The sequence below is a fragment of the Xiphias gladius genome, chromosome 13, assembly GCF_016859285.1.
Source record: "Xiphias gladius isolate SHS-SW01 ecotype Sanya breed wild chromosome 13, ASM1685928v1, whole genome shotgun sequence".
Lineage (NCBI taxonomy): Eukaryota > Metazoa > Chordata > Actinopteri > Istiophoriformes > Xiphiidae > Xiphias > Xiphias gladius.
The window spans coordinates 4,440,876-4,456,012 of NC_053412.1; the positions used below are offsets into that span (position 1 = coordinate 4,440,876).

At 41.8% G+C, this 15,137-nt stretch overlaps 1 protein-coding gene across 1 annotated transcript in view; it reads right to left on the minus strand.

Annotated features, from left to right (window-relative positions):
* LOC120798198 (receptor tyrosine-protein kinase erbB-4-like) overlaps positions 1-15,137 on the minus strand; it is a 230,354-nt gene that overhangs the window by 70,880 nt on the left and 144,337 nt on the right. Inside the window, exon 4 of the mRNA XM_040142305.1 lies at positions 1,135-1,269. Coding sequence (XP_039998239.1) covers positions 1,135-1,269 — 135 coding nt within the window. The remainder of the gene's footprint in view (positions 1-1,134; positions 1,270-15,137) is intronic.

Sequence of the window (15,137 nt, forward strand, 5' to 3'; positions counted from 1 at the left end):
GTGGGACCTGACAAAGCACTCACAGCCTTCATGTGCCCTTGGCCCGTCATCAAGTCTTAATTGACTATGGGTTAATTACAGAGTAAGTGGAAAAGAGCAGCAGATTGTCACCATGCCCCTTCAACCACTCCCACAGTGGGGTGGTTAATGTTAAATACTAACTACAGCTTGGCAAAGGGGCCTGATTTGGCAACCTCAACTCCCACTCGCTCTCTTGTCATTTTTTGGCCCACCTCCTGTGTTCTTTGTTGCTTTGCATCCTCCTCCTCCTCCATCAGTGCCGTCTAATCAACAAAATAGCAATGTTTTACACATGCTGCACTTTAAAGTGTCTTCTCAAACCTTTATTTTAGGGTTACCAGCTTTGCATGATGCCTATGTTACATGCTGATGTTGCGAGTCAACACTATGCAGATTTTGTTTGGCTCAGTCTGTAAGCAAAGAAAGGTCATCATCATCATCATCTGCGTTTTCATCAAAGAAACTTTCAGCATTTCCGCCATTGTCTGTGTCTCTGCTAGCTATTTGGCGCCTCCGCTGTCCCTATTGTTCACCCTGGCATGTTTTGATACAGAGTGCCCGAAGAAACTTCTATGCTTTCATTGTCTCTCCCTTAAAAATGGGCAAGAAGCTCATCCAAAAATTTGCAGAAAAGTTTGAGATAGAGTCTTTAACAGCCAGTTCTTCTGACATAGAATGTCCGTCGGATAGCGATGCCTGTTATGTCGTGACGCCATAGCGGAGGGAGCTGAGGCACTGCAGGGACCAAGAGGGAAGGGGGGGGGGCACCAGGGGAAGTGGGCAGCTTCAAACCAGCTGTCAGACTCACTGAGATTTAAAAAGAGCACAGCAGACAGCAGCTCCATGGGCCTCGCTGCAGAGCCGCTACCATCCCACTACAATGGAAAAGGTTCACATGTTGATCTAACACTATGTGATTTTGCTTCCAAATAACCACAAGGGGTACAGAATGGAAAAAAAAAAAAAAAAAAAGGCACAGGGAATGACTGGTGCTGGTGGGGGTGTGTGTTTATTTGCGTGTACTTCACATTTTCCAGAGGATACCCTAAAAAAAATTAGATTTTCATCCAAAGTTCCTGGTTCCACTGGTTTTCACCCACATGCAGTACTCACATCCGAGGTTGCTGTTGTTGGAAGGTACCACCAGCAGCTCAGCCTGGGGGTTCTTGATAATGTCACGCCAGTGGATGGTGTCCGCATGGCACAGGAATTTGTTCTGGTCAACATAAACACCCCCATTCAGTATCTCTGCACAGGAAGGAAAAAAAAAGGGGGGAGACAAAGAGAGAAATAAGCACATAGCCATGGATATATAGTAAATGTACATGATGGCAGAAAATCAATACCTCAAGGTTAACTCCCATCGTTCCTTTGTCTCAAAGTACCATGATGCATACTCTGTTCCCTGAAGTGTATTTGAGCATGAAGATAAATGCTACTGAAAAATGCACGCAGTTATTCGATACCATGTCTAAAGACAATGATGTTTCATATGCAGGTACTCCACAAGAAAAAAATAAGTAAATGGGTTTTACTATGTAAACAAACAGCCTTGCTTCTGAAAAGAGCTTAAAACTGCACGCCCATGTAAGTTCCAAATTATGCATTGAGTATTAAATAATTTCATTTAGCTTGAGAATTAGAGAGAGTTAACGAGTTTGAATGTCACTGGAAGACACCAGATACTTGTTGCGTTAATTAAAACTGAAATAGTAAACTGGAGCAGATACAGAGCTTTACCCAAATCCTCATTGAGGGATACTGTTCGTGAACCGAGCATTTAGTAAATGAGGACTGGTGTAAAGTTCCTTTCTGAGGGTATCACGCTCAATGTAGAGCACAGAAATGGTTTCTAATTATTTAAATCTTGCATTTCATTGGTTCCTGGCTGTAGAGAGAAAAAAAAGTTTAAAAAAAAAAAAAGCAGTTTGGAACATCTTCATTTTTTTTTTTTTTTCCCACTATTATCTTCGAGGGCTGTCTTGGCTCAACACAGGCCCGAATACAACTGACTCAGAAAATGAGGGATCACAGCTCTCCTGACCTACTCCACATCCCTCTATCAAAGTGAGAGGCGACGCACCGAAGACACACAGGCTCCGCATCCAGCATTTGCTTAATAGCACAAATATGTTTCTTTTCAGGGACCATTGCCCTTAACAGATGCCTGCGCATGAAGTATGATAACAAATTCTAATCTCTCTCCCTGTTACTAATCCAGGTTTTGGATATGGAGACGGAATGAAATGATGCTGCTTTAATCCCCCAGCTCCCAAGCTGTGGCCTAAGTCAGAAGAGAAACAACGGCCCCCCATCAGTGTCCAGTTCTCTTTGGGACACCAGCTGCCTGTATTATTTAACCTAGTTGAGGGATTTAGATACAATTCACCTTGCATCCCCTTCTCCTTGAATATGAAGCACTGCCTGATTCCATGAAAGCACTTGTCATAATAAAATGAAATTTGATATAAAAAAAGTAACAATGTGGCTCAGATTAAGGCTGGATTAGCTGAAAGTAAAGAAGGGTATTATCTCCCTAGGCAGATTATTAACAGTGTATGAGTTATGCGGACGACTCGGCAACTGAGGAGCACAAGCAGGAAGCTAATCATCACCATCTGACACCCTGATTAAGGAAGTGGGCCTTGGTAGAGACGGGGACATTTATTCAAAACCCTCTTAGAGGTGACATGGCGCTCCGTCTGCCCGCTGAATGGCCCACAGCCGTGGATTCATGTAATCATGTTCCCGTCACAATGGACGATTTATCAGGGGTTGTTTTACATTCATGGATGGTGGGTAAAAAAAAGGAAAAGAAAAAGGGATAGGCTGCCTCCCTTTATTCAAATAACATGTGGACCGCACTACCAGCATGCTGTGATGCCATTTAAAAATACTGAAATAAGTAGCCAACCGTTACACAATTCGTATACCAAATACGAGAGATTTCAGACATTATATATAACAATATTCTGAACAGGCATATAATTATCTAGAGGAGATGTGTCCATACGTGCATTTACTTTAACCCATCAGTAGATTATAATCTGGTTTCCCTCAAGTGACCTTGACTTGATACAGGGCGTTGTTGTTGTGCCACGTCACTCCTCAAAAGAAAAGAACGCTTTTATTCAGATATATGCATATCTTAAGTCACATACTGTGTACTGTGCACAATAAACAACAAATAAGGTCAACTGGGAACAGACGAGGGGTCAAGACCACAAGGTTTACACACCCACAGTCTCACAGAACCAGCAATTTGCACAGCTCACTGTGGACTGGCAAGAGCCCAGAGCAGGCATATGTTTGGGACAGGCTTCTTTCCAACAAGGCGGGACACTCGATGAAGAACAGGAGCTCTACTTTGCTCACAAATGAACTCTTCCTACAACTTGACATCACTAGCTGAACTGTCAGTGGTCTTTAGTCGCAGCTTTAAAACTGTAAAAACGCAGTGGATAACACTGTAAAGCCTCTACATTTCTGAAAAATGCTTTATTTTAATGTCAGAATACAGCAGATACTCAGCAGATATTGTCTCTCGTATTTGTCGCAGAAGATATACGGTATGCATTGTTGCTTGGCTTTGCAAGGGTAACATCGTAAAAATGTTTTGTTCAACATTTAAATAAAAAAAGGATATCGGTTCAACATCGTAGAATATAAATGGTTTAACAGCAGAACTGGGGCTTTTACAACTGGCTGTATTTGAGAGACACATTCTAGCACTTGCAATGATCCAAAACTTGGAACAGGTACAATGACACGCTTCCACTGACATCAATATCAAATTTCAGTTTTCTGTCTGCGTTTTCAAGTACATGGTCACCATTGAACTCTAGCAAATGGGAATGCCAAGACTGAAAAATGCAACCGGACACCGCAAGAGCCACGCTAGTGGTGTGTACAGTGGTGCCTTGAGCTCAATGCTAATGATTGCATGCTAATATGCTCACAATGCCCACGTTTGCTGGTGTTTGGTCATGAACCAAAGTATGTGACAAATTAAACTTTTGACCTCATGATGGCGAAAGAAGAGGGATCAACGTAGCTGTTGGTAGTTATACTTCAATGGCAGTCTATCTTTTGGATGTGGAGATATTTTTTGGATTTGTGAAAACTTTCAGCTTCTGGTGGTGTTAGAGGAAAAGTCAAAGAAATCACTAAAGTCATAAGGATCCATCCTCTGGGCACATGTACCAAATTAAATGGTTATCTATGCAGTCAGTGAGATATTTAAGTCAGCACCAAAGCGCTGGACTGCCCGACCAACAGACTGGCACTGACATCCCCATAGCCTCATCACTAGCATGGCTAAAAAATGGTTGCAAAAGTGCAGACAAGCAGAGCTACAATTAGAGAGAACTTGTTTGCATCTTAACAGAAAACCAACAAAAATTCATTATTCATTATTTCCAAAGCCCAATTATAAAGAGGTTTTTTGTCCATCTGCTGACAAAAGTTCAGTTTTAAGAATGACAAAATAAGAAAGCAAACTTTTTTCATAATACTTTTTTATAATATTAAGTTATAATAACTTCTACATTTAGCACCTTTGAGGTATGACACATAAAATCAATTTTGCTATTTTATGGGGAGTCTTTCTTTTAAACCCACCCAGCACTGTCCCAAATGCTCATTTAAGTGCCAGTGTCCAGATCCCCCCTTGCTGGCCACGCGACAAATTGCCACCTCTGCTCTCCATCGAGGCAAGGGCACTAACTCTTCTAGCGGGATGACAAGCCTGTATCGGATGGTCATTCATTAATGGGCGACAGTCATGCACCACTGCCCCGCCTTCCCTCTCCTCTCGAGTACCCCCCCCCCCCATGCTTCGATCTTTCCATCAGGTTGGGAGATGTACAGCCGAAGATCACCACTACACCCCACACCCACCCCACCACACACTCCTGTGATTCACGAGGTAGTCATAAAAGCTATTGTCCTGGAAAAAGGGAAGGAGGTGGAGGGGTGACAGATAGAGAGGGTAGTAGGAGAGGGAGGGAACAGCAATATGAGGAGAAAACAACATGAGAAAGTGAGAGAAGAGGTTACAGTCCAGTTGAACAAAATTAATTCTGTCATTTAAAGTAATAATTCCCAAACTCTTTATAGAAATAGACTACACAGAATTTTACCAGTACTTCTCCGTAATGAAGATTTAATATATTTGTGATTTGTTCATAAAAGCTTTTTGAGTTGCAGCTATATAAATCATCATCCCACTGTGAAAATAACAGGAAGAAAGTGAAGCACGCATCAAACTGAATTAAACCATGAAGTAAAAATAACTAATGCTAGCAAGACTATCAAGTCTTAGGTTCGCAAGATTAATTTTTGTTTTCCATTTTTTTTTGTTGCCCAATGAAATTTAATTTCTTAAAGTAGATCTTCTAGTAGTTATCAAGGGCGTTTCCATCCACATGCTCTTTGCACATTGTCAGTTTACAAATGAAAAAATCCGAAACCTTGGCTGAGTTGGAAAAGCCGATGAATAGGATGTGTGTGCAGCTACAGGGAGACTGTAACGCTCCTCAAATGAATACAAGAAACTATGTCATTTTCCCATCACATTTTCCAGATGGTTTTCCACCGCTTGAGGTTCGACTCACGCTCTCTTAATCACGTCGCCTTATTGCGCCCTCTCCTTCTACAGTGGCACCTGACTGGAAATTTAGAGACACAAAATGTTTATCCTGATGCACCAAACCCCCAATATCGTACAGAAACACAAATTTGCTGGATTTTTAAAATGTATGCAACATTTGGATGTAAACTTGGCCACTTTCAATGGTTGAGAAAAAAATAAACCTATTTAGGAAACCTATTTAGTAACCACTGATCATAACATGTAGCTCACAGTGTCTGCAACTGTAGATGTCCGCTTGACTGAAAAATATGCTTTGATGGACTTTGCAGCCTTTAAACTGGACTGATAACACAGAAAAAAGGAAAGCTGCCATCCTCCCGGCTGATAGTCTGTATGATCGACCAAAGCAGTGAGTTCCGCCGGGTGCTTTGCTGGGTGACACAGTTCCCAGTGATGGCGTTTTATGTGTGTATCTGGCCGCTGTGGGCTCCGCTGCCATATGCTCAGGTCATGTTTGGTTCAAAACGGTTTCTGGTGGAGCGTTTTGCTACATCTCTCTTGGCAGTAAAACAAAGCGTCTCACTGTGATGGAGAAAACAAAAAGAAAAAAAAAAAGAAAAATCACACCAAACAAAAGTTGAAGTGTCTTGTTGACTCAGAGATTGGGTTTGATGTGCTACTGTGCAGTGGGGTGTGAGGTGACTGGAGGTGATTGGGAGAATTTGATCATATGAAACTGAATGAATTGATGAATGAATGAACGGCTTTATTTAATGGCTCCACTTTGATGAAATGCATTTACTCTCTGTCTTCCCCTTAAAAATAAATTCTGTATGTAATTTAAATGAAAACGATTCAAATCAATCTGAAATTAAGAAATGAAACCCACTTACTCACAGCAAGCACAGCTTCCAACTTCTCTTAACAACAAACAGTAACACACATTTAAACTTCCCAGACTCATCTAAACTGGAATGTTCCATTTGCTCAGGTAAGAATAGGGGTGAGGTAAACAAGGGCAAGCATTAAAAAACAACGAAAGTAGATATGATACAAAATAGATATGCCATTCAAAAGTTACTGGATAGACTATACGGTATAATTATTTCTAGCCTGCTCTTCAATCACTTGACAGTGGCCAAACTCTGCTTTGGAACATGCAAAGATGCAGACATGGTTCCAGTATATTTATATGAGTAGATGGCCTGCAACAAGATGAAAGGTACAGTCAGGACAAAATGTTGGCAGAATTGGGTAACAGGGAAAACACAGCTTATTCCGATTTAGGAATGGTGATTTGGCTTAGTGCTAACCTTATAGTCAACAGCCTAAATTAGCTACTTTCGTTATTCTGTATTTTTAGCTGTTTGTTACCAAGTGAAGCCAGATACAAGGAAATAGTGCGTAGGCCCGTTGAAATTAGCTGAATGTTTGAAAGCTTTTCAACAAGCGATCATACCGTTGATGTCGGGAATTACCAATATCTCCGACTCCCAAACACAAGTCAGACATACGCAACTAGCGACAAGGCGTGTCTAGTTGACGGTGTTCTGTTTTTAGGGGTGACAATCTTGGAAACCACTGGTTTAGCTTACAACCAAGCTCACACAAAATATGACTGAGTACTTGAGGAAACCTGATAATGTCGGAGAAGTGGATAGGGAGGCTACCTTTTCACAGCCCTGGTTTTACTGCACATTTACTTTTTATTCAACTTTTTTATAGCACTTAGCTGCCACTCTTATCCACAGAACAGTTGGGCCAACATTAACTTTTAGATCACTGACCCTACAGTAGAAGCAATGAATAGTGAGGAGTACCCTGACAATCTTCATGTGACCTTTTGAATGATTATGTAGAGCTATAAAGAGAAAGAAGACCTAAGGACTTTGGCAGGAGGAGCAAAAGGTAAGAGCAAAAATTTAAATGGGGTAAAAAATTTCTTGGGAATATTAATTTGTATTGTGCATCACACACACTCAAAATAGAGAAAAGGCCAATCAGTGCACAGCTTGTTAAGGAAATAAAAATGATCCCTGTGCCTAGCTGCCTTTGCAAGCCAATTAAGTTCATTTTACTGTCGTTAAGCAGAGCGAATAGCCCCTATTTTGAAGTAGTTTCTTGGCAATGATGGCCCCAGCACCAATCAGTGGCCATTGCTCTATGGGGAGCCTGCTGATGAGCTTTCATCAGTCCTGCTAGCCACTTATCCCACATCACTTTCTCTCTCTAATTATGCTGATGAATAAGGCCGTAATAGTGATCCGTCCTCGAGTGATGAGTCCATGAGTTTGCCGTTATTGTCCTGTCTCAGGGGCGGGAGCGTCACGTATCACACAGCTCAAGCAGAGCGTATTTGGGCAGTCCACCATGTTCTTTTTTATTAGGATCATCTCTCCATCCTTGTCGTCCTCCACCCGGCACTCACCCATCAGACCCACCCATCCCCTCCCGCATGAAATGTGCTTTCTCACTCCAGTGATGGGCCGACTTGCTGAGCACGGGGAACAGAGAAATTGAGATGATCACTCTTTCTCTCCACAGTCGGGTGCACCTTCTTCTTTTGCCACACCAACACACACTCTTACAAATTCACACACACAAGAAAGCCCATGCACACATGAAAAAAAAAACAAAAAAAAAAACACAGACACATACCTTTCCAAAAGCGAAAAGCATCTTGGAGCTCTGTTGCATCAGGTCGACAAAGCTTCGCATTTGTAGGCAGAGATGTAGAGTTAAGCCGTGGCTTTACCTCTTAAATGCCAATTAATCACTTAGTGCTTGAGAGAAAAATGCAGAGAGCCCCGAGGGAAGCATCTTCCGATATTTTTTTTTCCCAAATTGAAAATTAAGTGGAATTCACCTTCTTCATAGAAATTCCAGCAAGATCCAATGTAGTTCCATTAACGAGAAGTCATTAAAAAAAAAGGGTGTTCCTGCTCATACAGATACATACATATAGGCCATAAATTCTCACATAGAGACCAAGACCTTTATGGGCCTTAACTGCAGAGATATGCTGGGCTCTATTTGAAAGGAAGGTAGAGTTAGAGATACACCTTTACCTCACGCCTCCTTGTTTGATATTATTTAGTGCATAATATGTAATAGGGAATTTTTATCATTCACTTATCACTTCCAGCTTATGTTTCACATTAAAAGCCTTCAAATGGCTCCAATGGCACGAGGCCCTCTTGGTAGGCTTTAAATATGAATACATTAAAGAGCTCCCACACACTAACTGTACTCAATTTAATTATGTACAATCTTATGATCAGAGAATATTGTATCTGGCATGAAAGTCAAACTCAAATTTGAGAGAGCACATATATGTGTATCAAGACCAGTGATGCCAAACATCAGTATCCTTGCGAAGGCTCTTATTGTTAAAGGCGTTTCAGCACCTTGCAAAGCCTCTCAGGCAGGTGAGTAGCAGATGCTTTTTTTTTTTAATGTTTTTGGCTTTTAATGTGAAACATTTGCAGGAAGTATTGTCTTTAATTCACAGCAGCTTAACACCTGACACCCAAGAACGGTGAATTTGAACCAACTGGAGTTAAAATGCAGTTGAACCAAAGGGATTAATGATGTGGAAAAGTGCATTTTTGTGAATTTGCTATGTTAGCCAAGTAATTTCACTCCCTGCAAATGTTTTTTTTACATGGCTGTGCTGGGGACCCAGAAGGCCAAAGCATTATTTGAAGACTGGCTTTTATTTGAGAATGTATGGCATCTAAGAGATCTGTAAACTCTTTGCAGTCATTTACATCCAACAGTTCCTGTTGCTCTGTGTGGCCTGTGACATAGTGCAGACAGCTGGCGTGACAGAAGGTGCCGAACTGGGGAATGAAACAAATTGCCTTCATTTTCTTAGAGTGCAACCTCTTCAGGGAACATCGATGAACATTACTGAAATGGCAACAACTCTGTGACTCTGGAAAATAATGACTCGCATTGAGCCAATGAAGTAAAGTTACAGAAACAACGAGACAGAGATTGTGTTCAAGTTCCTTTTGCTGTCCCGAGAAACATTTTCAATTTCTCTCAGATAATAAGGACAATCATCTGTAGAAATCACTGTTCTTAGAGACAGAATGAGACAGAGTTGGCAGAAAAATTGGAGGACATACTCTAATAAATAGCACAATTCTCCAAAACAGGCTAAAAAAAACCCAACACAAAAACAGTTGCAGAAGTTGCCTTTTAAGCCAACCGACAACCGTTTCAAGGTTTTGACACAGACTTTGAACTTCACACACACATATATGAGGCAACGAGAGAAAGCTGAAACGAGATCAGAACCGGGGGAACAATAAAGCATTCAGTTCCCCACACTAGTATAAAAATCTCTTTCATCTTATGGCTGAAATGCCCACAGTATACTGAACAAAGAGATGTCCTCAAAAAAAGAAACACACACACACGTGGTGTTTTTTCCCACTATTTCTGGGGACTATGGATAAGGGAAGGAAGTTTGTGTGTGCACGAATGGGATGATTAATTGGTGGGTGTGGGTGTGTCAGGGTCCGAGTGTGTATGGTTGAAAAATCAAACTACCCGTAATTAAAATAAAGCAGTGGATTTCTGTCCTCATTTACAGTAAGACGAAGAAACCCCACAATTCGAGGTAAACACACGACTTGACTGGAAAACAAGCAGTCGGTGCCTTAGGAAAACCTTCTCTGTGTAATTGTGAAGCACTCCACTGTACAGTGCCTCCAAGCATGTTTACTCTAAAGAGGAAAAAAGAAAAAAAAACAGAGGCTGTTGAGAAAGTAGCTGCTTAAGTGAAAACGACTTCTCAAATCCCATGAATAACTGTTAAGTCTCCAGACTGCAAACAAGCCGCTGGTAGATAAATGGCTGCAGATTGCCAAGATAATAAAGACAGAAAAAGGCAACTAGTTTGCCTCGAGGCACAAAAAAAAAAAAAAAAAAGCTAGGCATCAGCAAAAGGGGTTTTGTGTTACGAGTGACCAAAATGAAATGAACTTTTCAGAGAGCAAAGTGGGTCGCGTTTCCTTCTGGTCAGGCAAACATTTTATAAAGAGCTGCATTATTCACACACCTAAAAAGCTGTCAGAGGCGTGTGCTGTGTTTTATAAATGATACAATCCTTACAAGCAAATCCACAGTGGCTCGGGGCCTCTGACTGGAGGAGAACTTATCTGATCTTCACGGAAAGGCGGAGGTGGGTCTCCAGAGTCCCGTTTCCCCACTTCTCCATTATTAGCTCTGCCAGCCAAAGAGATATTGTGCTCGGTGACAAATGGGAGAGGAGCGGTAGGGCGCAGACAGAGCGGGGGAGCTCCCCTCAATCTCCCTCCCCTGCTCCTCCCTCCTCCCACCCCCTCTCCCGCGAACCGGTGAGTCGCCGCCGTGTCCTCCCCAATAACCATAATTGTGTTTTAAAGCCCCTGATTAAATTTTGCGGTCTCGAATGATATTCTTTTGTGATGAATCCCTATGAAAAATGCTTCGTGTTAGGAGATTATGGAAGCTGTGTAGGCACTGAAAGAGGCAGCTAAAAGGTGGAGGCGGAGATGACACTTTTATTTATTTTTTTTTATTTTTTTTTTACTTAAAGCTGCAATGGACGCTAAATGAATCCCTGCCATCACTCTTCCTCTTTTCCTCCACCCACTCTTGCTCCACCCGTCTGTCCGCCCTGTCTTATAAACACTCACACAGACATAAACACTCCCTTTCTCCTTTGTTAAGGTTTCTCTTAGCAAAATACACTCACGGGCAAACAGTTTACACAGCAATCACGATTAGGAAAACTTTTCAAACGTTTGGCTCAGACATAATAAACAAAAAGCCTTCTAAATAATCATTTTTAAAAAAGGACAAAAAACATTCCAGTGTCGATCTTTAAACTTTTGCCTGTTTCATTAGTTTACTTTCAAAATGTAAGTCTCCCATCGGAGTGTCACAGTACCCCTGGGGGATGCAGAGTTTTTTTTTTTTTTTTTTTTTTTTTTTAAAGGTGACACAAAATACAATCAGGGTGAATAAGAAGCCAGCAAATTCAATAATGGAGGCAAATGAAAATGGAACTGGAAACTCTGCACTTAAGGCGGGAAGGGCTCACGGCCCTAATAAGCCCTCTTCTGTCACCGCTTCCCTGCATCTAAATTAAGCAGAGGCCCTCCAATCAGCGCGGGCAAACAAAGGAGCCAGCCAAAGAGAGGAGAGCGCCGCGGAATACTAATCAAGGTAACGAACAGCAGCGGTCGTCAGTGATCAACACTAATGTCTGTGCGTGCGTGTGTCTGTTGGTTGGGGGTTAGTGGAGAATCTATTGACCCCCAACAATTATCAGTTTAAGAAGTAACATTTATAAGCACTTCACTTTTAGGCTTCGTTGAGTCAGGAACGTGTGCAGCTTTGACAATCAATTAAAATCACAAGCTCAGAAAAGCCATAAATTTGCAAAAAAAAAATTTCTCTAACCAGTCATGTGTTTTTAAAGTTTTAAAGTGAGCTTTTAATAGGTCTCAGTGACCCAGAGGTCAAGCAACCCACTCATCAAATAAATTGCCAGGTGCAGACTGAAAGGACAAACAACCCCAGAATTGCTGTCCCAAGTTGTTTTTCTACAACAGTGGTGATCAGTTGTTTTACAGTGGAGTTACCCCGACAGTTGGTCCACTCCCTGCTCTGTTATTGTGCTGGAAAATATTGTTTTGGTACAATTGCCTGAGCTGAGAACATCAAACTAAAATTTAGAGGGCACTCTGAATGGACCATAGGGGAGCCATCAAGACGGTAAAACTGCTCAGCAGCTTAGCTTGTAACTTGAGAATGGGTTGTTATTAAATGTCCACTCTTGAGTCAGGAAACCAAATAAAAAAATGTAAAAAAAGGGGGAAAATAGTTCCTTTAGAGCCATAATGTGTGTGTACTTGAACACCTGCAGTGCACAAGCATATACACACAAACACACACTGCTCGTCTGACATTACGCATTTTCATGGAGCAAAATACTTAAGAAGTGTCGGAAACAGAGCTAACCCTCTGCATTAAAATTGACACTTACAATGGGCTAAATGGGCAATTTGTCATTTTCCGGCACTCATCACCCCCACTTGGGTAATTTGGGACACGCCAACACGGATACACACGCACATACACACACCAGCAAATCAACTATGACCAGTAAATTGTTTTCATCTGGTTATACAGTATATTTAGTTTCCTGAGCCAGTCCAGCACGACTCCACTCCCCCTTTCCCTGTTTCTACCTTCGTCTCGTGTGACTTCTTCAACAGATGCTCTGCACGGACATATTCATCAGTGAGAATGATTGGCTATGCTCAACACTCTAATGGATTTGCAGTTTGGAGTGTATGCAAACAGATCTCAAGAGGGGCTTGGACTGAGGCGGGGCACTTAAAAAAGATAAAATAAATGGACCCAAAAATGTCATTAAACCTCACCTGAGTCGAGCAGGTTACAGACGCCTGGGAAGAGAACGCGGGCAAAATTTGCAAAACACAGAAACGCAGCGCGAGGCATATGCCATTTATTTTACCAAAGACTCAAAAGCATACAGATATGCCACATTATCAGGAGGGCAGCATGTCCCTCGTGGCAAGACAAAAAAACTAGCAGACATTTTGAATATAATTACTGTCAAATGAAAACCTCCCATCATCAGGATGTAAACCCTTTGTTTTAGCTTTGTTTTTAGCCTAATGACACTGCAGTTTTGAGGTTATCAAATAGGTTTTGAAAGGGTTTTATAACCCTATTTGGTCAACCAATTTTCCCAAACTGTAGAGAGGTTCGTAAGCATTCAGTCAAGGTTAGAATATTGCATTTTCAACAGCAGCAAAATCCAGGGGCTGGTTGGTTTGGCCCTGAATTACACAAGTACTTTTTTGTTTCTTTTTGCTCTCTCCGAGACCAAAATGGTGCTTACAACTTGTGTTTCAGAACATTTTAAAAAAGGGAACTCAAGAGTCCAGTTACAAGTAATTCTAATCTCCCGAAAAAATGAATTCAGCTCTAATGAGCGAGTCTGATGAAGTCACGGCTATTTAGTTTGATTGGGTGGGATTTCCAAGGACTGTTGGGCGGAAATGCTGACTCATTCAGCCTCGCCACCCACCACTTTCACTCTGGACAGAGTTCAGTTTGTGCTAGATTAGGCAGGAGGACTACTGTTGTTTGGGTGCCTGACTTCAACTTTCTCAACGTTTCAATCAGCTAATTATTGGCAATATTTTACTTTTCCTCATAGAGTTTTTGCTTGGCAGTATTGCTTTTATTTCCCTTTTGTATGTCCACATTTATGATCTATTAATTAACATAATCATTTATTTACCAAATATTTGAGCAGCCAGTCTTTGAAACCAGTGCCATTAATTACTTCGGAAATATTGTTGTATTTGTTTGCTTAAGGACATTTAGGCTGAGACTAAGATTTTTAGGCAGCACTTGTGCTTCCTTTGCTGTAACGTCCACTTCTTAACCTCCTGATGCTCAACCTAACTCTTGTATTTGGTTTGAAGCATGACGTGATGAAATCAGGAAGACAGCAGCTGGAAAAAAACTCAGTGATCCAGTTTAAAAGACAACATCGCTCCAGATGGGATTTAAATTACAGGCGGACCAGCAAGTTTGCCAGAAATCAGCCGGTAATTGCGGCTGTAACTATTACTGGTGTGGGGGTGAATAAGTACCCCCATACGGTACATGCTCCGGACAGGATTAAAATCACTAAGCAGCGCATGTAACGTTAAAATCGCCCCACCTCCCTTCGAGAAATAAATCCAGTCTGAATGGGGCTTAAATTCCCCTGGGGAAGTTATCGTTATTATCGTCACTTCCCAGCTTGTTGTATACTCGCAGAGGGTGACTCTATGCTGGCTGACTGAACTTATCTTAGCACAATAATGCAAGTTGTCGACATTATTAGAACTAGAAACTTCAGGTTTATTCAAAGACATTACTGTTAGACTTCCTAGTTAACCCATGTTAACTCCCTAACGACACGGGAGCACATTTAACACGAGATTGGGCAGTCGAGGGTTGGGGGAGGTTCAGGGGGAGGCTTTTCATCAGTGATGTTATACGGTTTAATTGGGTGAGGGCCATTATCGCTCACTGGGGGTTCTGTCAGGTGTGTGGGTAGCTCAGTTAGCCAGGGTCAGCTGACACTGACCTACATGACACGGCGTGCCAGCCAGTGGAAGTGTACCCTAACATCAAAGAACGGTGCGCAGGGCAGCAGACACACTGCCCTGGGGGGACTATTACCATTACATTAGAGATCATTTTGCCCTCCTTCCAGACATGCCAGTGCCACTAATGGAGACAAACCCATAGCCCCCTGGGTCCCCTTGTCAAAGGATTTGAACAAAAAACACCAACAGCAGCACAGTGCTGACAGCACAACACTCATAAATCCGAGCACAGGCATGGCATTACAATGACTTCTGGGTGCAAGAGCGTGAACAAATGGGAATTTGAAATAAAGAGAAGAGAGAAAATAAACTGTGGAGTCAGAGAT